The sequence below is a fragment of the Macaca nemestrina genome, chromosome 18 (assembly GCF_043159975.1).
Source record: "Macaca nemestrina isolate mMacNem1 chromosome 18, mMacNem.hap1, whole genome shotgun sequence".
Lineage (NCBI taxonomy): Eukaryota > Metazoa > Chordata > Mammalia > Primates > Cercopithecidae > Macaca > Macaca nemestrina.
In genome coordinates, this window is record NC_092142.1 from 18,994,067 (window position 1) to 19,018,351 (window position 24,285).

The 24,285-nt window shown below is 43.7% G+C and overlaps 1 protein-coding gene and 1 long non-coding RNA gene across 8 annotated transcripts in view; one reads left to right on the plus strand and one right to left on the minus strand.

Moving 5' to 3' along the window:
• Positions 1 to 24,285, plus strand: part of LOC105484976 (IQ motif containing K) — a 138,980-nt gene that overhangs the window by 34,843 nt on the left and 79,852 nt on the right. For all 6 annotated transcript variants that reach the window (XR_011616332.1, XM_071084201.1, XM_071084200.1 and 3 more), the window contains 2 exons: positions 9,821 to 9,873; positions 10,008 to 10,085. Coding sequence is in view for 5 of the 6 variants with exons in the window: in XM_071084201.1 (XP_070940302.1) it covers positions 9,821 to 9,873; positions 10,008 to 10,085 (131 nt within the window). In the remaining variant the exon portion in view is untranslated. The remainder of the gene's footprint in view (positions 1 to 9,820; positions 9,874 to 10,007; positions 10,086 to 24,285) is intronic.
• Positions 6,493 to 23,409, minus strand: LOC139359842 (uncharacterized). Of its 2 annotated transcripts, XR_011616334.1 has the most exons (5): positions 22,924 to 23,409; positions 18,649 to 18,757; positions 9,265 to 9,326; positions 7,905 to 8,064; positions 6,493 to 7,611 (listed from the first exon to the last, which is right to left on the minus strand). It is a non-coding gene; the product is annotated as an uncharacterized lncRNA (long non-coding RNA). The 2 variants fall into 2 exon arrangements; XR_011616333.1 differs by lacking the exon at positions 7,905 to 8,064.

Here is a 24,285-nt window from a genome sequence, read left to right on the forward strand (position 1 = left end):
CCATTGCACTCCAGCCTAGGTGACAGAGCAAGACCTTGTCTCTAAAAATAAAATAAATAAATAAATAAATAAATAAATAAAAATACCTTCTTTGGAATAAGTCCTTGGAACTAGGGAAATTGTGATTTAGTGGCATGTTAGGCAAGGAAAGGGGCCCCACCCAAAGCCCATAGTTTTTGCTGGGGAAAAATGGATTCCTAAAAGGAACTCAGGGTGCTGTTACCAAAATAAGATGGAAGGGATACTGAGCACATATCTTAGTTAGGGTGCATTATGTTGCAACTGGCAGGAAACTGACTTAAATAATACAGAGGATTTATTGGCTCAGGAAACTAGAAGGCCCCAAGGTAGAGAGGGAAGGCTTCAGGGTTGGTTTGATTCAGGAACTCTGTGATATAACTAAGGAGAACGTGGTTGTCTCCTGCCTCTCTTCTTGGCCTCTAGCAGAGTCAGCTTTATCCCGGGGCTGGTTTCCTTTGGATTGGCAAAACAGCCGCAACCACTGCCTCGGCTTTGTATCCACCTGCTACATCAAACAGAAGGGGGCCAGCAAACTGTTTCAGGAAAGTGAAGGAAATTAACTTCCCAAAAGCCCCAGCACACCTCCCCTGACATCTCATCACTCTGAAGTGGGTCACATGCCCATTCCTGATTCAATGCATCCCTTTGGCCAGGATAAATGTGCACCAGATTGGCTCAGGTCTAGGTGGGGTGAGGTGGGATTATCTCACCTGCCTTATCAGGGTTCACACCTGGAGCTGAGGCGGAGTTAACCATCTGCACCTACTGTCACTTACTACCCAGGTCAGGAGCTGCAGGGTGGCAGTTTGGGGGCATTTAATTAATAACCACACTGGGGCCGTGCCTTATTCATTTTCTTTATCTCCTGTGTTTAGCACAGGGCGTGCACACAGTAAGTAAATGTTGAACAAAGTCAGACTGGAACAATGCACTTTGCTTAATTTGGAAAGAAACCAGTTTTGTGCATGAGTAAAATGATGGCTGAAAATACATTTTATATCAGTTTTAAATATGGATTAAATGTGGACTCTGGGTAGAGGCCATAAGACCGCCTCTTTTCCTATCTTATTCCATGCAATGTAAAATTTTCCTTTTTGGCTTTTGGTTGCTCAAATTCCATTACAGTGAAGTCTATTGTAGACCATAGTTGGTATCAGGAAACTATTTCTAACTCCGAACAAGTTCTTTGATGATCTCAGGACACTAAAATTTGCTACTACGAATAATTCTGTACAATTACAGAATTTTTTTTCTCTTTCTTTTCTTTTCACATTCCTTGCCCATCTCATAGTCATTCATTGTAGTTATTTTCCTTTTTATAATTAAATACCTGAATATCCTTTAAAAAGTACAAGGGCTTTGGTCAGTGAGGGAAGAAACTCTTATTTCCTGGTCTTGACCAATAAGGAAAGTTAGTAATACCATCAGCTTTTGTTCGAAAAAAAATTCTAAGGAGTGGAAACAATAGATTCTGGCAGGAAAGGTGTGGTAGAATTATTTTAGCGTGATCCCTTTTCAGCCAAAACACTTTTTCAAATGACCCTGTGGCCCAGGCTGGAGGTCTTGGTCAATGTGATTAGTGCATGTTTTGAACTTCTTTGGAGAAGTATTAAGTTTTCTCTAATGAAATGCCTTCTCAGTGGAAAAAAAAATGTGACTACCGGTTTGCAGTTTGCTATAAATATTTTGGCATCTGGTTACAGGCCAAGTGTATGCTTATTTCTAGGATCATAGTTATGGATGGTTTCATCGTGTCTGGGAATTCTGGGGTATCTGGAAATGTATTGCAAAAATAATGTGGGGGAGGAGGCTGTGATGTTCTTCGTGTATGCCACATCCACAGTCCTTAACTGCTGCTCTTTGTTCCTACTTTATCCATGTCCCCATCACCCAGACTACAAGTGACTGAACCGGGAATATGAATCAGGCCCTTGGGCAACCACTCTTAGATGGCAAATGACTGTGAAATGGTCTACCCAACAGGGATGGTCTCTCTTGGGAGTATTTAACTAGTCCTATCAGATTCTCCCATCTGGGGAGTGGGGATGTCACACTGCAGAGAGAACAGGCAGACCGTAGCATAGGGAGAGGGGGACACCTAGAGACAACCTTAAAGGCAGAGAAAGGAGGACAGAGAATCAATTAGGAGAGAACAGCAGAAAAAGCAACAGCAAGCAATGAAAGGAGCCATGGCCAAGGAGCTGAGCTCCACATAACCATAACTAGAACCAGAACCGTTGTTGGGTGACTGTAGCCTCGCCTGTACCCTGAACAGCCATGAGCAATGGTCCAGTTCTTCCTGAGACCTGGCTCTGTCACCGGCCAGAGAGATTCTCATTTTCCCCACCATTCCTTTTACCTGTGCAGTCACTCCCTGTGGTAGAACAGATTCTACTTCAGAAATATTTTTGGCCTCTCCCTAAGGGAGGTTTGACCATGTGACCGACTGCTTTGGTCAGCATGACATATGTCATTTCCAAACACATGCTGAAAGAGTCAAAACAGGCCAAGCGCAGTGGCTTACACCTGTAATGCCAGCATTTTGGGAGGCTGAGGCAGGAGAATGACAGGAACCCAGGAGGCGGAGCTTGCAATGAGCTGAGATCGTGCCACTGCACTCCAGACAGCTGCCTTGTCCCTTCCATCTATGGGTGCCATCTATGAGGAACCAGACACCAAATCTGCCAGCACTTTTATCTTGGACTTCCCAGCCTCTAGAACTGTGAGAGAGAAATGTTTGTTGTTTATTAGTCACCCAGTTTATGATATTTTTGTTATTGCCACCTGAATGGACTAAGACATGAAGTAAACTGAGCATATTTCTATTCCTTGTAAGCCCAAAGAGCCTTAACCAACACAGTGCCGTAGCCAGCCACACTTCAGTCCCCTGGACTCACAGCATGTGCTTTTAACTTTTCTAGGTGGAATTATATGAGTCATCTGACGCTGATTCAATTGCTTTTTAATGCTAGCTGTTTCTCTTTCCAGCCTTCGGTCCTCCAGTGTATCTCGTCTACATGCATCCAGTATAAAAATTGGTACAAAATAATGTCTGGATTGAACCTTTATTAATTTCTGCATTTTTGGCTGGGCACTGTGGCTCATGCCTGTAATCCCAGCACTTTGGGAGGCCGAGGCGGGTAGATCACTTGAGGCCAGCAGTTGGAGGCCAGCAGTTGGAGACCAGCCTGGCCAACATGGCAAAACCCCGTACCTATTAAAAACACAAAAATTAGCCAGGCCATGGTAATCCTATGCCTACGCCTGTAATCCTAGCTACTTGGGAGACTGAGGCTTGAACCCAGGTGGTGGAGGTTGCAGTGAGCGGAGATCGTGCCACTGCACTCCAGCCTGGGCAACAGAGTGAGACTCTGTCTAAAAAACAAAATTCTGTATTTTCTCTTTTAGAGGTCTGGGTCTTTTTTGATGATATTTTCCTCCCATTTCCCTTCTCCTCCAATTTTATTATTTTAAAAATCAGATAGATAAACTGAGAGAATTTTGGAATGCATTCCCACGTATCCACTGCCTTGATTCTACAATTTCCATTTTGCTTTATTTATTTTATCACATATCTATCCACGAACCCATCAATCCATCCCTCTATTCATTCATCTTCGTTTTCTGGATGCATTTCAGAGTAAGTTGCAGACTTTTGAGGACATGATGATGCCTTAACCCTTGACACCTAGTCTTTTTCCTTTTAATTACAGGTTAAAAGAATATTTTTAAACCTTGTTAGAGGCTGCCTTAACTGTTCCCTCTGCTCTCCCAAACTTGAGCATTTTCACCCTTTAACAATCAAGGGCTCAGTGTATTTGCCCACATTACATAAACCCTGTGTGCCCTCGCTGTCTAAATCTCGCTCTTTAATTTCTTTCTCTCCTACTTCCTCTCTTACTTCATCACTCACCACAACTTTTCATTTGCTTTTCCTTCTCTCTTTCAGCTCCTCAGCAGATAATTTTTAAACTAAACAACAGCTGAACAATATCCCCACTGTTCCACATGTCTGGGTATGCATAGCACGTCCACGCTTGCCCAGAACAGAAGGAAAACACTGTTTCTTCCATTTTATTTCTTTGCATCAAAAGTGATTAAATCTGTGTGCATGACCTTCATACATCAGACCGTTTGGCTATTTAAAAAATCTATTTATTAAAGTCAAGCTGCATTCTCTTTGCAGAAGTAATCTTTACCACTAAACGACGTGATAAATGCCGAGGGAACAATGCATCTTTTGTAGGGCAGGAGAGAGACACTGCCATCCAACAATTGCCAGATTGTTTGAATTATCATATGGCAATTCGGGCTAGTTACATATTTGCATTGTTATACAAGTATTTTCTTATTTTGGTTAAAGATGGCTTTTTGAAGGGACTCCTATTCTTGCAGGGCAGATTAGAAGACCCTGTTACATGGTCTGATACATTGCATTTTATTATGCCAGCCAGCAGCATTTCCATTTTTTCATAAAGGGGTTTCAGCAATGAGGTAAAAGATTGCAGATAATCTCCAGTAACTCAGGCACTACGATATTTTATTTACTAAAAACTCCAATAAAGATTTCAGTAAAAAGTGTGAAGGAGCCTTTTCTTTTTGGTGAAACATCAATTCCACAACGATTGTTTCAACCTTATCTTGAATTATAAAGCTGAGTTTTCCATTTCAAAGTAAAGAGGAAAAAAGAAAAAAATTATGGAAACATTTTCATAGTAAAATATTGTGGGAAGAAAGTAAAGAGAAATTGTCCAGAATTATATTAGCAATTCCTACTTTTAAATATCAGAACCTGTGTACATGAATTTTTTCTTGCCTTGATGCTTGAGAGTTGAGTGGCGAATTCATTCATTCATTTACTCAACGGGAACTGTTCACCTGCTGTGTGCAGTGCAGTCAATTTTTTTAAGTTAGTTACTTTTTTTTTTTTTTTTGAGATGGAGTTTTTCTCTGTTGCCCAGGCTGGAGTGCAGTGGCGTGATCTCAGCTCACTGCAACCTCCGCCTCCCAGGTTCAAGCGATTCTCCTGTCTCAGCTTCCCGAGTAGCTGGGATTACAGGCACGTGTCACCATGCCTGGCTTATTTTTATATTTTTAGTAGAGATGGGGTTTCACCACGTTGGCCAGGCTGGTCTCAAACTCCTGATCTCAAGTGATCCGCCTGCCTCGGCCTCCCAAAGTGCTGGGATTACAGGCGTAAGCCACCATGCACAGCCTCAGTGCAGTCAATTAAGCACTAGGAATAAAAAAAAAAAAAAAAAAAGATGTGTGGCCTGTCCTCACAGAGCTTATGATTCAGTAGGGAAGATAGACATGGCAGACCCGTGTTATAGTCTCAGGTGCTATGACAGAGACGCACACGGAAAACTGGAGTAGAGCCCTCCCTAAACTTAAGAGGGTGAGACTGGGCAAAGTGGTCCATGTCTATAATCCTAGCGCTTTGGAAGGCTGAGATAGGAGGATCACTTGAGCCCAAGAGACTGAGACCAGCTTGGGCAACACAGTGAGACCTCATCTTTCCAAAAAGTTTTAAAAATATATTAGCCAGGTGTGGTGGTGCATGCCTTTCGTTCCAACTACTCAAGAGGCTGAGGCATGAGGCAGGAGGATCTCTTGAGCCCAGGAGTTTGAGACCAGCCTGGGCAACAGAGTGAGACCCTGTCTCTACAAAAAGTTTTAAAAGTATATTAGCCAGTGTGGTGGCATATGGCTCTAGTCCCAACTACTCAAGAGGCCGAGGCAGAAGGATTGCTTGAGCCCAGGAGTCTGAGGCTGGAGAGAGATCATGCCACTATACTCCAGCCTGGGTGACAGAGAGAGACTCTGTCTCTGTCTCTAAAATTTAAAAAAAAAACATATAATTTTTTTTTTTTTTTTTTTTTTTGAGATGGAGTCTCGCTCTGTCGCCCAGGCTGGAGTGCAGTGGCCAGATCTCAGCTCACTGCAAGCTCCGCCTCCTGGGTTCCCGCCATTCTCCTGCCTCAGCCTCCCGAGTAGCTGGGACCACAGGCGCCGCCACCTCGCCCGGCTAATTTTTTGTGTTTTTAGTAGAGACGGGGTTTCGCCGTGTTAGCCAGGATGGTCTCGATCTCCTGACCTTGTGATCCGCCCGTCTCGACCTCCCAAAGTGCTGGGATTACAGGCTTGAGCCACCGCGCCCGGCCAAAAACATATAATTTTTTAAAAAGACAGTGAGAATGCTCAGAAAGGCTTCCTGGAGGCATCATGAAGGATAAATGGTGGTTAACTGACTGGAGAAGACAGTAATAGTGCTTAAAAGTCTCTGTGTTTCAAATAATAAACAACCTAATGCAAACTGGCTTAAGTGCAAAAGAGAATATTGGTTCTTGTACCTGAAAGGTCCAGGGAATTTTGGCTTCAGTCATAGCTAGACCCAGGATCTAGTAGAGTATCATCAGGGATCTGCCACTGTTTGTCTACCCAACAGCATCTCCCTTCTTCCTTGTTAATAGAGCCCCAAATTTGTTCATTCTCAGTGGAACTGCTTTGTCTTTCAGGAGTGGCTGGGTTTAACTCATTACATCTGCGACAATCGTGTTTCCAATACAGTCGTGTTCTGAGGTCTTGGGAGTTATACTTCAATATACTAATTTTGGGGTGATACAATTCAACCCTAAACACTCAGCCTTTCCCTTCTCCATTTCTCTCATCTCCTGCTGGTATCTCCCATTGACTGGACCGATCTGGAGGGTATGTTATAGGAAAGGGGTCCTGATCCAGACCCCAAGAGAGTTCTTGGATCTTGTGCAAGAAAAAATTCAGGGCCAGTCCATAAAGTGAAAGCAAGTTTATTAGGAAAGTATAGGAATAAAAGAATGGCTACTCCATAGATAGAGCAGCTCCTAGGGCTGCTGGTTGCCCATTTTTATGGTTATTTCTTGAGTGTGTGCTAAGCAAGGGGTGGATTATTCATGCCTCCCCTGTTTAGATGATATAGGGTAACTTCCTGACATTGCCATGGCATTTGTAAACTGTCATGGCCCTAGTGGGAGTGTAGCAGTGAGGATGCCCAGAGGTCACTCTTGTCACCATGTTGGTTTTGGTGGGTTTTGACCGGCTTCTTTACTGCAACTGTTTCATCAGCAGGGTCTTTATGACCCGTATCTTGTGCCGACCTCCTATCTCATCCTGTGACTTGGAATGCCTTAACCATCTGGGAATGCAGCCCAGTAGGTCTCAGCCTCATTTTACCCAGCTCCTATTCAAGATGGAGTTGCTCTGGTTGACGTGCCTCTGACTTTTCCAATAAGGTCACATTCCGAAGGGGTTATACTTCACCATATGAATTTTGGGGTGATACAATTCAACCCCTAATACTCTGTCTTTCCCTCCTCCATCTCTCTGATCTCCTGCTGGTACCTCCCATAGGATGGACCCATCTGGAGGGTATGGGAGCCTGGTTGATGTGAACCATGAAAAGCAGCTTCCTGAGGCACAGAGCAGGGTAGAGAGGGTGGATCTGGAGATGCAAAAAGGATATCCAGGACACTCTGTAGCATCTTTCTTCTTGGGAAGGATCTCTCCACATGGCAGCCAACACCTCTAGACTGACTTGGTTCTTAGCTCCTGCTATTTTTAAAAGAAGACACAGAGATTTTGTCACCCAATTTCCATAACAATTCTCTAAAAGAAGTTGACTGGTATTCTTTGGGTTCCAAGAAGAAACTTGAAATGGAAATAGAAGACAGGATATCTGGTGCTCCACCCCATTGCAGGCTCAGCTTATCTTCTCCCCTTTACTCTGGGATGTCTTTTCCCTTGTGGCTTACTAGGTATCTATCCCTCAGGGGCTGCATTCAGCTGCCTGTATTGAACATTCAAGAACAGTGGCAATAAAACGAATGAAGTTTATTTCTCCTTACACATTTAGATGTCCAGAGTAGGGCAGGCCCAAGCTGGTGCTGTGGCTTAAGGAAGACGCAGGCTCTTTCTATCCCCTGCTTCACCATCCTTAGCACGTGGCTTTGGGCCTCATGGCTAAAAGGGGCTGCTCCACTTGCAGCCCCACATCTGTGTTCCAGCCTGAAGAAGTGATATGAAACTTCAAGGAGGAAGGGGCAGCAGAAATCAGGAAAGCAGAATTTTCTCAGAGGTCCCTAGAATACGTCTGTTTCTATCTCATCGGGCAGAACTGTATGACATAGCTGTCCCTTGCTACATGGGAGCCTGGGAAATGTAGATCTTTGGCTGAGCTGACTGCCATTTGGAAGCAATCATGTTCCTGTTAATAAGGCTGAAGTGGAGAGTGGACCTTGGGTGGAGAGCTAGCAGGGTCAGCCACACCGCTGGTGGCACCTGTGTGCGGGGTGTCTCATGAAGGTGGCACTCAGACCCAAAGGACTGCTGTTCAGAGGACTTGAGTGAATCTGGGGTAAAGCAATATTTACAATTACTCATAAAAGAGAAGCATAGTCTAAATTTAAATAACAAAATCCTCCAATTCCAAAAGTATGTAATAAACCCCAATATGAGCACTGTCTTTTATTAGTACCTAATGTCAGAAAATGTGCTTATTGAAAGAGGACTAAAGAAATGTCTTTAGAATTCTTTGCCCAAGTTACTGTTTCTTGATGTTCTTATAAATCTCATAAAGGATTCATGCATATTTCATCTAACACAAGCAATCAATTAACCTCCTTTCCTTTTTCCTACTCAGACATGTGGGCAAAGTAAGAATATACAGTTGACTCCTAAACAATACAGATGCCAAACCCCCGTGCAGTAAAAAATCCACTTACAACTTTGGCCGGGCACAGTGGCTTACACCTGTAATCCCAGCACTTTGGGAGGCCAAGGCAGGGCAGACTGCTTGAGCTCAGGAGTTCGAGACCAGCCTGGGCAACATGATGAAACCCCATCTCTACAAAAAATACAAAAATTAGCCAGGTGTGGTGGTGTGTGCCTGTAGTCCCAGGTACTGAGGAGGCTGAGGTGGGAGGGTCACTTGAGCTCGGGAGGCAGAAGTTGCAGTGAACTGAGATCACGCCACTGCACTCTAGCCTGGGTGACAGAATGAGGCCCTGTCACAAAAAGAAAGAAAGAAAATCCACATAAAACTTTTGACTCCCTCAAAACTTAACTACTAATAGCCTACTGTTGACTGGAAGCCTTACCAGTAGCACAAATTTTGTATGTTATATGTATTATATACTATATTCTTATAAGTAAGGTAGCAAAAGAAAATTTATTAAGAAAATTATAAAAAAGAGAAAATATACTTACCAGTCATTAAGTGGAAGTGGATCATCACAAAGGTCTTCTTCCTCATCTTCAGGTTTAGTAGGCTGAGAAGGAGGAAGAGGAAGGATTGGTCCTGCTGTCTCAGGGGTGGCAGAGGTGGAAGGGGAGGCAGGAGAGGCAGGCACACTTGGTGTTAAGTTTTTTGTTATTTTGACACATAGTCTCACCCTGTTGCCCAGGCTGGAGTGCAGTGGCGAAGTCTCGGTTCATTGCAACCTCCACCTCCCAGGTTCAAGCAATTCTCCTGCCTCAGCCTCCTGAGTAGCTAGGACTACAGGCGCCCGCCACCATGCCTGGCTAATTTTTGTATTTTTAGTAGACACAGGGTTTCACTGTGTTGGCCAGGCTGGTCTCGAACTCCTGACCTCAAGTGATCCACCCACCTCGGCCTCCCAAAGTCCTGGGATTACAGGCATGAGCCACCACACCGGCCGGTGTTAAGGTTTATTGAAAAGTGTCATGTATAAGTAGACCTGTGCAGTTCAAATCCATGTTGTTTAAGGGTGAGCTGTAATTTAATGATCTCTTCTCTCTTTAGAGGAAAAGAACCAAATTCATTGCCTGTGATTTTCTGACCGAGTGGTTATACAAGTAAGTTGTTCATGTCTGACGATTCAGTGATCCTAAGAGTTCAGTCGTGTTAATTTGCAAGCAGAATAGCAACAACTGACTTGAATTCTTGCTTATTGTTTTCTTGTCAATCAAACATATGGCATCGTGACCAGCCAAAATCCAAAGAGGGCAGGGGAGCCATTCACAGAATTTTTCTCCATTCCATTTGTGGAGGAGTGGCTAAAGCAACAGTAAGTATGACACAAGGCTTTGAATAATTTATTCCTAATTTAATATTGCATTAATAATAGTTTTCTTCAATCTAAGAGAACAAACTGATGTGATCCATCCAGGACTTTGGGCCAGTCATACTTCTGACAATCTTGTCTCTAGTTATTCTTAGCCTAGGCTAACCTTATCCTAATCATGCCAGTAATTTCATTCAAGAAGCACTCCAGAAAACCAAAAAAAAAAAAAAAATTCTTATCCTAAGTAATTTATCCCTTCATTCCCTTCATTTTTTTCTCTCTCTCTGACTGTCATTATGTCTCAGGAAATATGACTAAGCTTTTCTAAATACTTAGAAAATACTAAAAGAGCTTAAATAGTAAGTTACCTGCATCGATTCTCCATTTACAGTATAATAAAGAACATGACAGATAAAATTAAAACTCTTTGAACATTCTAATATGGGTTTCCTCCCCACATTGAAGTAATCAGTTCAGACTACAGTGCAACCTTCCAGACCTCTTATTTAGCTATATAAAATCAGTTTATGCTGCTCTATCTATGGAGTAGCCATTCTTTTATTCCTTTAATTTTTTAATAAACTTCCTTTCACCGGGCACTGTAGCTCACGCCAGTAATTCCAGCACTCTGGGAGGCTGAGGCAGGTGGATCATGAGGTCAGGAGATCGAGATCATCTTGGCTCACACGGTGAAACCCTGTCTCTACTAAAAATACAAAAAAATTAGCCAGGAGTGGTGGCAGGCACCTGTAGTTCCAGCTAGTTGGGAGGCTGAGGCAGGAGAATGGTGTGAACCTGGGAGGCAGAACTGGCAGTGAGCCGAGACGGTGCCATTGCACTCCAGCCTGGGTGACAGAGTGAGATTCCATCTCAAAAAAAAAAAAAAAAATTGGTTTATATCTAATCAGGCATGGTGACTTATGCCTGTAATCCCAACACTTTGGGAGGCCGAGTCAGGTGGATCACTTGAGATCAGGAGCTCAAGACCAGCCTGGCCCACAGGGCAAAACCCCATCTCTACTAAAAATACAAAAATTAGCTGGGCATGGTGGCACGTGCCTGTAATCCCAGCTACTTGGGAGGCTGAGGCAGGAGAATCGCTTGAACCTGGGTGGTAGAGGTTGCAGTGAGCCAAGATCACACCACTGCACTCCAGCCTAGGGGACAGAGTGAGATTCTGTCTCAAAGAAGAGTTTAGATTCTCAGTTCTCAGTTGTCACATATTTTACTTAAATCTGCCCTCTTTGAGAATGCCAAGATGAACAGACCTTTGGCTGACTTTTGCAATTTTGAGAATTTTAAAAAAACCCAGATATTAACCAGTTTTTTTTTTTTAATCTAAGATTACACATTGAAAGGAGAGAGACATCGGAAAACCTTGTTTCTTATTTAGCTTTTAAACCTGTGCCTGATTTTATCCGCTATGAAATGTATAGCCCAAAATTTATTGATTTACATATATTTTTCTAAGACAAGTTTGAGTATCATTCTCTGAGTTGCTGCTTTGCCTTGAAGATAAAACATTTTTCCATTTGTAATAACCAATGAAAAATAATCTTAAAAATAAGAGAACTTCTCTAATAAGAATCCTCTTAGATTATTGATCCAAATATCTTAATTTTAAATGGCACTGATGTCCACAGGATGCTCATGTAAATACACCGTAAAGAAGCAGTAGCAGTCATTTCAGCTGCACTCCACAGGAACAGAAACACAAGAGCTCTTGCTTTAACTGGCATTTGTATTCTCTACATCCATTACCTTTCAAAGAGATGCCCAGATGCATGATAAAAATTAAAGTGATATTAATCTATTTGATGCAATGAATATCTATTGAACACCTACCCAGTTCAACTGAACAGAGCTTGGTGCTGTGGAAAAAACAGAGATGAATAAAGTATGGCCCTGGCCCTTGGGGTGAGGGAGACGTGTTTACGACTTGCTGTACTTTCTGTAGTGAGTGTTGTAATACAAATGTTAACAAAGCATTAAAGGGAAGTGGGGAAGCATGAGACCATCCACGTGCCCTTCCTGGTGGGCCTGGAGCCAGCCCAGCTGGGGCAGCGGCCAAGCTGGTTAGTGCCCAGATTTGGTCCAAGGCAGGAACTCAAATGCTGCATTCTTCTTGTCTCAAGTAGGAATAGTCAGAGAAGCAAGTAAAAACCAAAATTCTTAAGGAGAACAAGGTAGGAGCCGGGAAATATCCAATCCAGGTTGGCTCAACCTTGGCACTATTGTCATTTAGGACTGGATAATTCTTTGCTGTAAGGAGCTATGACCTGTGCATTGTAGGATGTTTTGCAGCATCTCTGGCCTCCACCCACTAGATGCCAGTAGCACCCTCCTACCAGTTGTGACAATCAAGACTATCTCCAGACACTACTGTATGTCCCCAACGGGAATGAGGGAAAATTGCCTCTGGTTGAGAACCTCTGATTTAGTCCAGTAGTTTCAGAACTTTAAACCAGCACTTTGGGAGGCCGAGGTGGGCAGATTACTTGGGGTCACGAGTTCGAGACCAGCCTGGCCAATGCAGTAAAACCCCATCTCCACTAAAAATACAAAAATTAGCCAAGTATCGTGGTGCGTGCCTGTAATCTCAGCTACTTGGGAGGCTGAGGCAGGAGAATTGCTTGAATCCAGGAGGCAGAGGTTGCAGTGAGCCAAGATGGTGAAACAGGAAAAGTTACCTTGTCCCTCTCGCAGGGCATGCAACGGGGATGTGGCTTGCTTCTTCAGTGCCCTGCTGCTCAAACCTCTAGGGGAGCATACAGATAGGCAGGTTGTGGGGCTCCCACCCAATGGCGGTGTCTATAGGTGAATTTATAGCTGAAGCCCCAGTGGGCATATGTTACCTGGTGCTCTCTTAGTTTGCCATCTGTAGGCGGTTTGTGTTAACCAGTTCAATTCACCCTCTACCTTGTTGCAAGGACAGAGGAATTTCTGTATCCCAGGTTCTTGCCTTTGTGTACTGGAGGAATCAGATCACACGTGGGCTTGGAGAATGAGTGCAAAGTTTTATTGAATGGAAGTAGCTCTCAGCCAATGGAGGAGCCAGAAGGGCTCCATGGTTTTTCCCATGGAGTTGGGCTGCTGGGCGGCTACAGCTCTCCTCCGACTAACTGCCCTGGCCAAACTCAGTCTCATCCTGCCAGGTGCCTGTGCCTGTCCCTGTGCTCTTCTGCCAGCGTGCTCCTCTCAACATCCTCTCGATGAGCAGCTGCTTGTGTCTTTTTACACTGATGTGTTTCTGTCCACGTTTGGCTGCCTGTGTGTCTGCCTGCTAGGGTCTCGGGCTTTTATATGCCCAGGATGGGGGTGTGTGGCAAGCCAGGGTGGTCTTGGGAAATGCAACATTTGGGCGGGAAATGCAACATTTGGGCAGGAAATGCCCGTTCTCATCTAGGTCCCTGGGGGTGGAGCCCTAGCCAAGGACCACGCCCTCCTCTATGCAGCACTTCCCCTACCACCTTCTGTATTATTTAAAGGGACCACGATCTTCCCTTCCCAGCACTCCTGTATCAATGGTACCAGCCTGGGTGACAGAGCAAGATTCTGTCTCAATAAACAAATAAATAAAATAAAATCACCCAGGGAACTTTGGAAAAATATTGGTACCTAACTTCACCCAGATTGATCAAATCATAATCTTCAGGTATAGCCTGGGCGTTGTTTTTTTGCTTTTTTTTTTTTTTTTTTTTTTTTTAAGCTTCCTAGGTGATTCTAATATATAGCCAGGATTAAGAGCTTATCCATCCATAGGATAGAAAAAGCGCTGCATCCAGGAACTAATGAATAGTATAATTGAGTCATTTCTTCACTAAGTGCTTTGATACATGCCATCTCATTTAATCTTCACAACAACACTAGGATGTAGGTACTAAAGCTGAGAGCCCACAGCTGGGAAGTCAACCATGAAGTGAGACGGGACTTGGGCAAATAAGGTGATTATACGAGTATTATGGATGGACATTTTGAGTACGGCTTAATGATACAGATTGGATGAAGATTACTTTTGAGGGGGAGACTCTGTCAAGGCTTTTTAAAGGAAGTGAAATATAAACTACAGTATAGTTTAGGCAGAATTAGGAGCCTGAGCTTTTGGGATAGATAAACCAGTATTCAAATCTCCACCACTGGCTGGGTGCAGTGGCTGATGCCTGTAATCTCAGCACTTTGGGAGGCTGAGGCAGGCAGATCACCTGAAGTCAAGAGTTTGAGGCTAGCCTGGCCAACATGGCAAAACCCTGTCTCTACTGAAAATACAAAAATTAGCTGGGCATGGTGGTATGCGTCTGTAATCCTAGCTACTCAGAAACTGAGGCAGGAGAATCGCTTGAACTGGGAGGCAGAGGTTGCAGTGAGCTGAGATTGCACCACTGCATTCCAGCCTGGGTGACAGAGTGAGACTCTTTCTTAAAAAACAAAAAAATAAAAAAACAAAACAAAACAAATCACCACTTACTGATCCTATGATCTTGGGCAAGTGTTTATCTATTACTGTGTAACAAATTGCCCCAAAACTTAGTGACTTAAAGTCATAGATATTATCCTATAGTTTCTCTGGGTCAGGAATTTGGTAGCAGCTTAGCTGGGTGGTTGTGGTTCAGAGTTTCCCATGAGGTTGTAGTCAAGATGTCACAGGGGGTGCAGTCATCTGAAGGCCCAACTGGGGCTGGAGGTTCTGCTTTTAAGATGGTGCACAAATATGGTGCTGGTTGTTGTTTGGAGGCCTTAAATTTTCCCCATCTGGGTCTTTCCATGAGCTGCTTGAGTATCCTCATGACATGGTGACTGACCTCCTTCAGAGTGAAAGATTTGGGCACAAGAAGGAAGCATGGTACCTTTCATGACCTAGTCTTGGAAGTCACATACCTCCACATTCTATTAGAAGCAGGTCACCAAGTGCCACATTCGAGGTTTAATAATTAAGCTCCACCTTAGGGAGGGAGGAGTATCAAAGAATGTGTGGACATATTTATTTTAAAAGTATCACAGCATGTCTGTCTCTAGGCCTCCAGTTCCTTATTGGTAGATGTGGTAGTTGTGAAGATGTGGTGAAATGATACAGCTACAAATGGGATCGTGAACAAGCCCAACTTATAGTAACATGTGGCTTACTAAATGGTGAATAGTGGCTTATTGCCATTGGTGAACATTGTGACCTTCCAGACCAAAGACCCAAAGATGGGAGAAGAGACAAGATTTGGTCCAGTCACAGGAAACCAGCATTGCTAGCTCCTGGAGTGTGTGAGGACATAGGGATGAGATGGAAGCTATGGCTAGAAGGCAGTTAGGAGGTGGATTATCATTTTCAGTAAAAGAAAGAAGTTTGGGCATTATTCCATAAGCAGGAGATCATTCAAAAGGCTTTTGAGCAGAGGTAAAATAGGATTAGGCTGTTTTGGAAAGAAAATTCCTGAGACAGTGCAGAAGACATCTGAGATTGGGGAGAGCCTGGAGTTTGGGCTACTAGTTCCAAGACTGTCTTTACAGCCGTAAGGTATTGAGTTAGGGCCATGTTAGTGGAAAAGGGGGGACATGGGATGAGTAGAATGGATGGATGACACAGGATAAATTTAGGGGTAAAGAAGGGGTGTGCCTGAAACGGTGAGATTTGCTCCTGGGTATGTGGGCGGCCCATAATGGAAGCCAAGAGACCCAGCCAAAACAGCAAGTGCAAGGGTAAAATAACAATTCCTGTCTGGGGCACATTTAGATTGAGGTGCTTTTAGGATATCCATCCCAGAAACATTGGCCTAAAGCTTAGAAGTAGGATATGAAGAGAAATGGTTTGGGAATCAAGAGCCCCACATTGAATGTGTGGATTAAGTCAAGATGGACAAGGGCCGAACTGAGGGGTAGCCCAGAGTTGGTTCCAGAAGTTCAATGAATGGCACATACTCTAAGTCATGTGTTTGGCAGTGTAACGATGACTTATCTTGAAGCTGTGTTTGCAAAGCAAGCCATTGTTTCAACTTAGAGTCTATGTTGATTTTAAATGACTGACAGGGAGAAATAGGGGTGTGTTTATTTTCTATTGCTGCTGTTACAAATAACCCCAGAACTGGTAGCTTTAAAACAACACAAATGTATTACTATACCATTCAGGAGGTCCAAGGCTTGACTTGGATTTCACTGGGGTAAAATCAACGTGTTGGCAGAGCCTAAGTCTTTTCTGGAGTTTCTAGGGGAAAATGTTTCCCTGCCTTTTCAAGCTTCTAGAAACTGTCTGCATTCCTTGGCTAGTGGCCCCTGCATTCCTCTTCAAAGCCAACAATGTTGCATCTCTCTGACCCTCTTTCTTAGTCATATCTCTCTGACTCTTTCTTTTTTGGGGGGCGGGGGGGACAGGGTCTAACTCTGTCACCCAGGCTGGAGTGCAGTTGTGAAATCTTGGCTCACTGCAACCTCTGTCTCCCAGGTTCAAGTGATTCTCCTGTCTCACCCTCCCAAGTAGCTGGGATTACAGGCATATGCCACCATACCCGACTAATTTTTGTATTTTTAGTAGAGACAGGGTCTCATCATGTTGGCCAGGCTGAACTCAAACTCCTGACCTCAAGTGATCCACCTGCCTCAGCCTCGTAAAGTGCTGGGATTATAGGTGTGAGCCATCTTGCCTGGCCTCTCTGACTCTCTTTTGCCTCCATCTTCTACTTTTAAGGACTCCTGTGATTACATTAGCTTACCTAGATAATTCAGGATAACCTTCCCATTGCAAAATCCTTGACTTAATCACATCTGCAAAGTTTCTTTTGCCATTGTCAGGTAACATATTCACAGGTTCTGGGAATTTTTCGGGAGGGATGAGAGGGTGACAAGGTCTCCCTCTGTTGCCCAGGCTGAACTGCAGTGGCACAATCACAGTTCACTGCAGCCTTGACTTCCTGGACTCAAGCCATCCTCCCACCTCAGCTTCTTGAGTAGCTGCGGCTACAGGTGCATGCCATCGCACCCAGCTAATTTTTGGTAGAAACAGTGTTTTGGCATGTTGCCCAGGTGGGTCTCAAACTCCTGAGCTCAAGCAATCTGCCTGCCTTGGCCTCCCAAAGTGCTGGGATTGTAGTTTTAAGCCACCATGCCCAACCAGTTGCTGGGAATTTTGATGTAGACATCTTTAGGACCCAAATTCTGCCTACCACAAAGGATAATGGAGAATGTGGAAAAATTTAAAGTCCCTTTCTCTTAAAGATCACCTACATGTTGCTGAAGATCGCTTACATTTTAAAATACTATTCCAGGTTTTGTATAATAAAAATGGTACATGCTGAGTGAAAAAATTCAAACAAAGCAGAAAAATCAAAAGAAAAAGGCACAGATCACCCAAGAGCCAGCCTCCCAGATATAACCATTGTTGACATTTTGGTGAACTTTTCAGATACTTTTCTATGTATCTCCATATGTATACAGATATTTAAAAAATGTGTAAGTATTCCTCTGAGACCAGAGCTAAGAGTGAGAGAGACGTTGAGGTGGAGAAAGAAACACCGAGGAAGTTCATGGTGGGTGCTGTCACTCACGTTCACATTCATGTAGGTGTGAAGGCATCTGCTGAGAGGGAGGCAGAGGTTTATGGAGGAGGGGAGGGGGTTGCAACAGCTGCTGTGGTGAAACCGACAGGGAATCAATGAGGGATAAATAGGGATGGACCAGCTGATGGCCTGAATTTGTGGTGCATATAAACAGCCTGCTTATGTGATTGTCTCCAGCAACCCTCCACAGCTCTGGAAAGGGGGTGGAGAACAGATGGTTGGTAAAATCAGGGTTGAAGACTGGCAAAGCTGATCTAGTAAAAGGTCTAGACTGGGCCCAGGGGATCGTAGGTACAAGTGAAAGTATTGTTTCCTTTTTCAAGAATGTCTTACATTTTTAAATCATAAATTACCATATTTTCTGAATTATGTTAATGCTTTAGCAACCAATTTTCGAAAGAAATCCTACATTAGGTGTTCACATTGAAAGTAAGAAACATACCAAACTCAGAAACACTAAGATGAGGGTAGTGAGGTCCATCTTAGAATCAAGACAATTTGTTTTTAAAGATTCTAATGTGTGGATCTTAATTGGATCCCAATTCAAAGAAACGATATAAAAAATTGGAGACAGCTGAAAATTTGAACACTTAATAGTTGATGAAATAAAAAATTGTTATTTAACATATGATGATGAGAATACTGATTTCATAGTCATGATTTAAAAGTTATTACTTTTTAGAGAAACATGCCAAAATATTTATATATGAAATTACATATTCTATGGACAGCAGTGAGGGAGGGAAGCTACCATTAACTGACATGAAGAACAGTATAATTGAAGCTGGTTGATGGAGACATGGATTCATTTTAATTTTTTCTGTCTACTTTTGTATAGCTTTTAAAATTTCTATAACAAAAATTTTTTAAAATGAGATTAGGGCCAGGTGCAGTGGCTCATGCCTCCTAGCACTTTGAGAGCTGAGGCAGAAGAATTGCTTGAGCCCAGGAGTTTGGACCAGCCTGGGAAACATAGTGAGACCCCATCTCTATAAAAAAATCAAACATCAGCTGATCATGATGGTGCTCACCTGTGGTCCCAGCTACTCAGGAGGCTGAGGTGGGAGGATCTCTTGAGCCCCAGAGGTTTAGGATGCAGTGAGCTGTGGTTGTGCCGCTCAATCCAGCATGGGTGAGATACTGTCTCAAAAAAAATAATAATTAAAAACACATTAAAATGAGATTGTTCAAAGCTCCTTATGAGCACTTGATAGTGTAGGAGATGTGCCCTGGGCGGGGAGGTATCTACTGGAGGGCAGTGAACCAGGAGGGCTGGGGGCCATTCCCTACTGGAGGTGGCTGGAGTGACGGACAATGGAGGTCTGAGTTTTCCTATGATCGTGCTGAGAAACTCAAATGGCATTGAGGGAAAATGGCCCAGGGGGAAGGGGAGATGGCAGGTGCAGCCCAACTGACAAGTGTTGTGGTGCTGAGAAGGTCTCGGTCACCCCTCCGGAGACCTGGCTCTGAATGTGCACAATTTCCCAACCAATTCTCTTATGTTAGTCTCAGGTAAATCCAACCCCCCCACCAAATCTACACCCATTTTCCCCAGAAACAATGAGAAGGAGGATTAACATGATCAGAGTCTTGAGTTTGTTCTAAAGAACAAGTCTCCAATAATCTCAGAGTTCCTGGGGAACAAGGACATGGCTTTCTATGTCAAGGGTCAGCAAACTTTTCTGTAGAGGATAGTAAGTCTTTTGGGCTTTGCAAGCCACAGACGGTCTTTCAGTTACTCAGCTCCCTAGTTGTGTCATGAAAGCAGCCATAGATGTACCATATGTGAATGAATGGGTGTGGCTGTGTTCCAATAACACTTTATTCACAAAAACAGGTGGTGGGCCAGATTTGGCCCATGAGCTACGGTTTGTTGATCCTCTGTTTCAGGTGGACACCAATAACCTTCCCAAACCATGGTCTCATGTAAAAGCAAAAAAAAAAAAAAAAAAAAAAAAAAAAAAAAAAAAAAAAAAAAAAAAAAAAAAAAACCAACATAATTAGAAGTAAATAATAGGTGGGAAAGATGGAAGGAGAGAAAAGTTTATGATTACATCAGGAATTCAGGAACGTGATATGTGACAGTCTTCAGTGATGAACCATTCTAAGACGTGGCCTTTCTGTTGGGTGGCTGGCCCGGAGGGAAGGTAGGGGTCATTGGAAACATGTGGACCCAAAGTCATGGTGTTGCAGGCGTTACCAGCATAGATAATGAAGTAGCCGAGAACACTAGGGGGAGACAGCTGAAGAAGATGGCTGAGAGTCAAATCCCACAGTTGCCAAAGGAAGTGTAGGAATGTTCTGGAAGTCAAAGAAGTGGCAGTGTAGTGTGGTCGTTAGGAGCTTGGAAGCACTAGAATCACACCCCTGCATTCTAAACCCAGCTCCACCACTTCCAGCTATATGACTTTGGGCAAAGATGACTTAATGCTTCCAGCCTCAGTTTTTCCATCTGAAAAATGGCCTTTCATCTGAACAAAGTTCCCCACCTAAGAGGAATCCTAGTGCCAACTATTATAATATTTTATTATTGGTACTTATACCAAGCAGGTATGTTCCAGCTAAAGGGAAATATTTGTATTATTTATTCATTTATTGAGCTAACACCTTTTTTTTTTTTTTTTTTTTTTTTTTTGAGACAGGGTCTTACTGTCTGAAAAAAAAGACAGGGTCTTACTCTGTTGTTCGGGCTGGAGTGCAGTGATGTGATCTTGGCTCACTGCAACTTCTGCCTCCTGGACTCAAGCTATCCTCCTGCCCCACCCTCCCAAGTAGCTGGGACTACAGGTGTGCACCACCATGCCTGGCCAATTTTTGTAGATTTCACCACATTGCCCAGACTGGTCTCGAACTCCTGAGCTCAAGTAATCCGCTCACCTTGGCCTTCCAAAGTGCTGGGATTACAGGCATGAGCCACTGCGCCCAGCCAGCTAATAATTATTGAATGCTTAAATATGCTCTAAAATTGTGGAGCAGGCATATTCATAAGTTAGCTGGCTACCATTTATGAAACATCTACTATGTGCCGTGGAAACATGACACATGGAAACAGACACACATGGTTCCTGTTTTCATGGACAGACATACTGTGTATAGTTGAATTGAAGTGTATGTGTACTTCATTTATGCCAATTCATTGATTTGCTCTTGGGAAGAAGAGAGAAAGACAGAGAGGGGCAGAAAGGCAAAGGGATAAGAATTTTTAAGACCAGGCACGGTGTCTTACCCCTGTAATCCCAGAACTTTGGGAGGCCAAGGCAGGTGGATCACGAGGTCAGGAGTTCGAGACCAATCTGGCCAACATAGTGAAACCCCATCTCTACTAAAGATACAAAACATTAGCCAGGCGTGGTGGCACGTGCCTGTAACCCCAGTTACTCGGGAGGCTGAGGGAGGAGAATCACTTGAACCTGGGAGGCAGAGGTTACAGTCAGCTGAGATTACGCTACTGTACTCCAGCCTGGGCGACAGGGTAAAACTCTGTATCAAAATCCCAGCACTTTGGGAGGCCGAGACGGGTGGATCACGAGGTCAGGAGATCGAGACCATCCTGGCTAACCCGGTGAAACCCTGTCTCTACTAAAAAATACAAAAAAATAGCTGGGCGAGATGGCGCGCGCCTGTAGTCCCAGCTACTCGGGAGGCTGAGGCAGGAGAATGGCGTGAACCCGGGAGGCGGAGCTTGCAGTGAGCTGAGATCCGGCCACTGCACTCCAGCCTGGGAGACAGCAAGACTCCATCTCAAAAAAAAAAAAAAAAAAAAAAAAAAAAAAAAAAAAATTTTAAATGCAAGCAATTCTTGCCATTGTACTCTAGAGGTGATGTACAAAATAGGACACATGACTCAGCTCTTTCCTCAGTTGTTTTCAATTTTGTATACCCCTCATAACATAAGCAGCTCATAAGGCAACTACTTCCTTCTGTCTGTCTGTCCGTGTATTTATGTATTTGCTTACCTACCTACCAAACATTTACTTAGTGTTTACTTGGGTATTATTCTGGGCACTTTACAAATATTACCTAATTTAACTTACATCACAGCCCTACAAAGTAGAAAATCATAGTATCCCCGTTGTATTAGGCTAGGCTAGGCTAGATTGCAGTTATAAACAATACCAAAATACCAGTGGCTTAACGCAATAACAGCTTATTTCTTGCTCACAAAAAGATTGTTGTAAGTTGGACCGTCCTCTTACTTCTGAGGTCACTGACGCAAAGGAAGAAAAGAATGTAGGAGGTCCCTCAGCTCTTAACCTTCTTAGTCTAGAAGGTTCTTAACCTTCTCACCTCTCTTTACAGAGTATGGCTTCAAACCAATTGCAGGGGAGGCAGGGATACATAAAGGAACATGTGGATATTTGGTGAACACTAGCTGTTCTGGGCACAGGCTTCTTTTTTCCCCTTTTTTTTTAGACTGAGTCTACTTCTGTTATCCAGAATAGAGTGCAGTGGCACGATCTAGGCTCACTGCAATCTCTGCCTCCCCATTTCAAGTGATTCTCCTGCCTCAGCCTCCCAAGTAGCTGGGGCTATAGGCACCCACCACCATGCCCAACTAATTTTTGTATTTTTAGTAGAGATGGGGTTCCACTATGTTAGCCAGACTGGTCTCAAACCCCTGACCTCAGGTGATCCACCTGCCTCGGCCTCCCAAAGTGCTGGGATTACAGGCATAAGCCACTGCGTCTGGCCCACAGGCATATTTCTAAGAAAGAACTGAGGCAGAGAGAAATTAAGTCTTTGCCCAGGATCTCAAGCCAGTGCATAGCGTAGGCAGGATTTGAACATAGGCAACCTAGCTGCAGAGTCTACGCACTGTTAAGAGCATGGCTAATTACTCTGCTCTACTGCCCCTTCTGTCACCTGGTCCTTAAAGTGATCAGTAATGAGACAGGGAGAAACCTGGCTGTATGAGACAGATTGAAAGATGCCATGTCCCGTGCACGGTGGCCATGCCTAGAATCCCAGCACTTTGGGAGGCCAAGATGGGCAGATCACCTGAGATCAAGAGTTTGAGACCATCCTGGCCAATATGACGAAACTCCGTCTCTACTAAAAATACAAAAAAAAAAAATTATCCAGGCATTGTGGTGCACGCCTGTGATATGCCAGCTACTCAAGAGGCTGAGGCAGGAGAATCGCTGGAACCTGAGAAGCAGAGGTTGCAGTGAGCCGAGATGGTGCCACTGCACTCCAGCCTGGGTGATACAGTGAGACTCCATCTCAAAAACAAATACACAGACAAAGAAAAAAATGATCAGCCACATACTCTAATTGAAGTGTGATGAGGGTGTTTTTGTCCTTACCTTTCAACAGGGGTGGATGATGTCATATCTCCCGTTGGCTTCAGTCCTGTTTATGAATCCAGCACCATCCTCTTTTGTAGTATATAGTCGTGACTCAACCAGCAAATCAGAGGCAATGAAATTATTTGCTAGCACATTAAGAAGAGAAAAAGTTTAAATTTCTATTTTGGCCAAAAAGAATGGCCCTGAGAATCGGTCAGATTCATTTGCAAAAATAAATAACTAAATAAGCAAAAGTGCTCCACTGCCTTTCTGGTGTCATGTCCCAGAAGGGAAGGCTCATGAAAGACATCATTAAAACTGAGACCTTCAATGAAACAAAGATTGTGTTTTTGAAAAGAAAAGGTTGCTTTGGGTGAAATGTCTTTTCAGCTAAGTTTTATCCTTGAATAAAAAAAAAAAAGGTGGTGGGGGTGCAGGGAACCCATGATATGTTCGTGTTGATGAAAGGTATCTTGTGACCAAAAGCGGAGGTGAAAACAAAAGTGTCACCGTGTCATTTGAGGACAAGCTCCAGCCGTATGATGATCTATTTGTGCTGAGGCTGATAGTGGAACTGAAAATGCTCCTGCCTTCAGAGTGGCACAAGAAACTGCATTTCATACTAAAGATTATAATTAAATGGTGGCACGGCGGAAAATTTGCTGTTGTGCCCTCTTGATAGAAAAAAAAAATCCTTTTATTTTGTCTTATAGAAGAGTAGATTTCTGTGTCAGTAATTTCGGAGGCCAGAGAGTCCCAAGAGGATAGTAAATCATCTTTGCTTTTTATATTCACATTCATCTTCAAATAGAGGGAGGAAGGAAAGCTGTTTCCTGAATTTGGGACATGCTGAGATGTATAAACTCTCTAGTGACTCCCTCTTGCTGGAGGTTTGACATGTGGGTGGCCCTTTCTCAGGGGCACTCAGTACTGCTTCCGTTCTTTCTTCCTGCTGTTTCTCCATGGCTGTTTAAGAACCAGTTCAGGGCTGGGCACGGTGGCTCATACCTGTAATCCTAGCACTTTGGGAGGCCAAGACTGGTGGATGACTTGAGGTCAAGAGTTTGAGAGCAGTCTGGCCAACGTGGTGAAACCCCATCTCTACTTAAAAAACTGCAAAAATTAGCTGGGCGTGATGGTGCACGCCTGTAGTCCTAGCTACTCGGGAGGCTGAGGTGGGAGAATTGCATGAACCCGGGAGGCCAAAGTTGCAGTGAGCTGAGATCGTGCCATTGCACTCCAGCCGGGGTGACAGTGCAAGATACCGTCTCAAAAAAAAAAAAAAGGAACCAGTTCAGAGAGCCTGTGCGAAGCAGTACGCCAGGCACATCTAGACTCCAATCTTTGCCCCACCATTTAGTAAAGTGTTTTCCCTGAGTT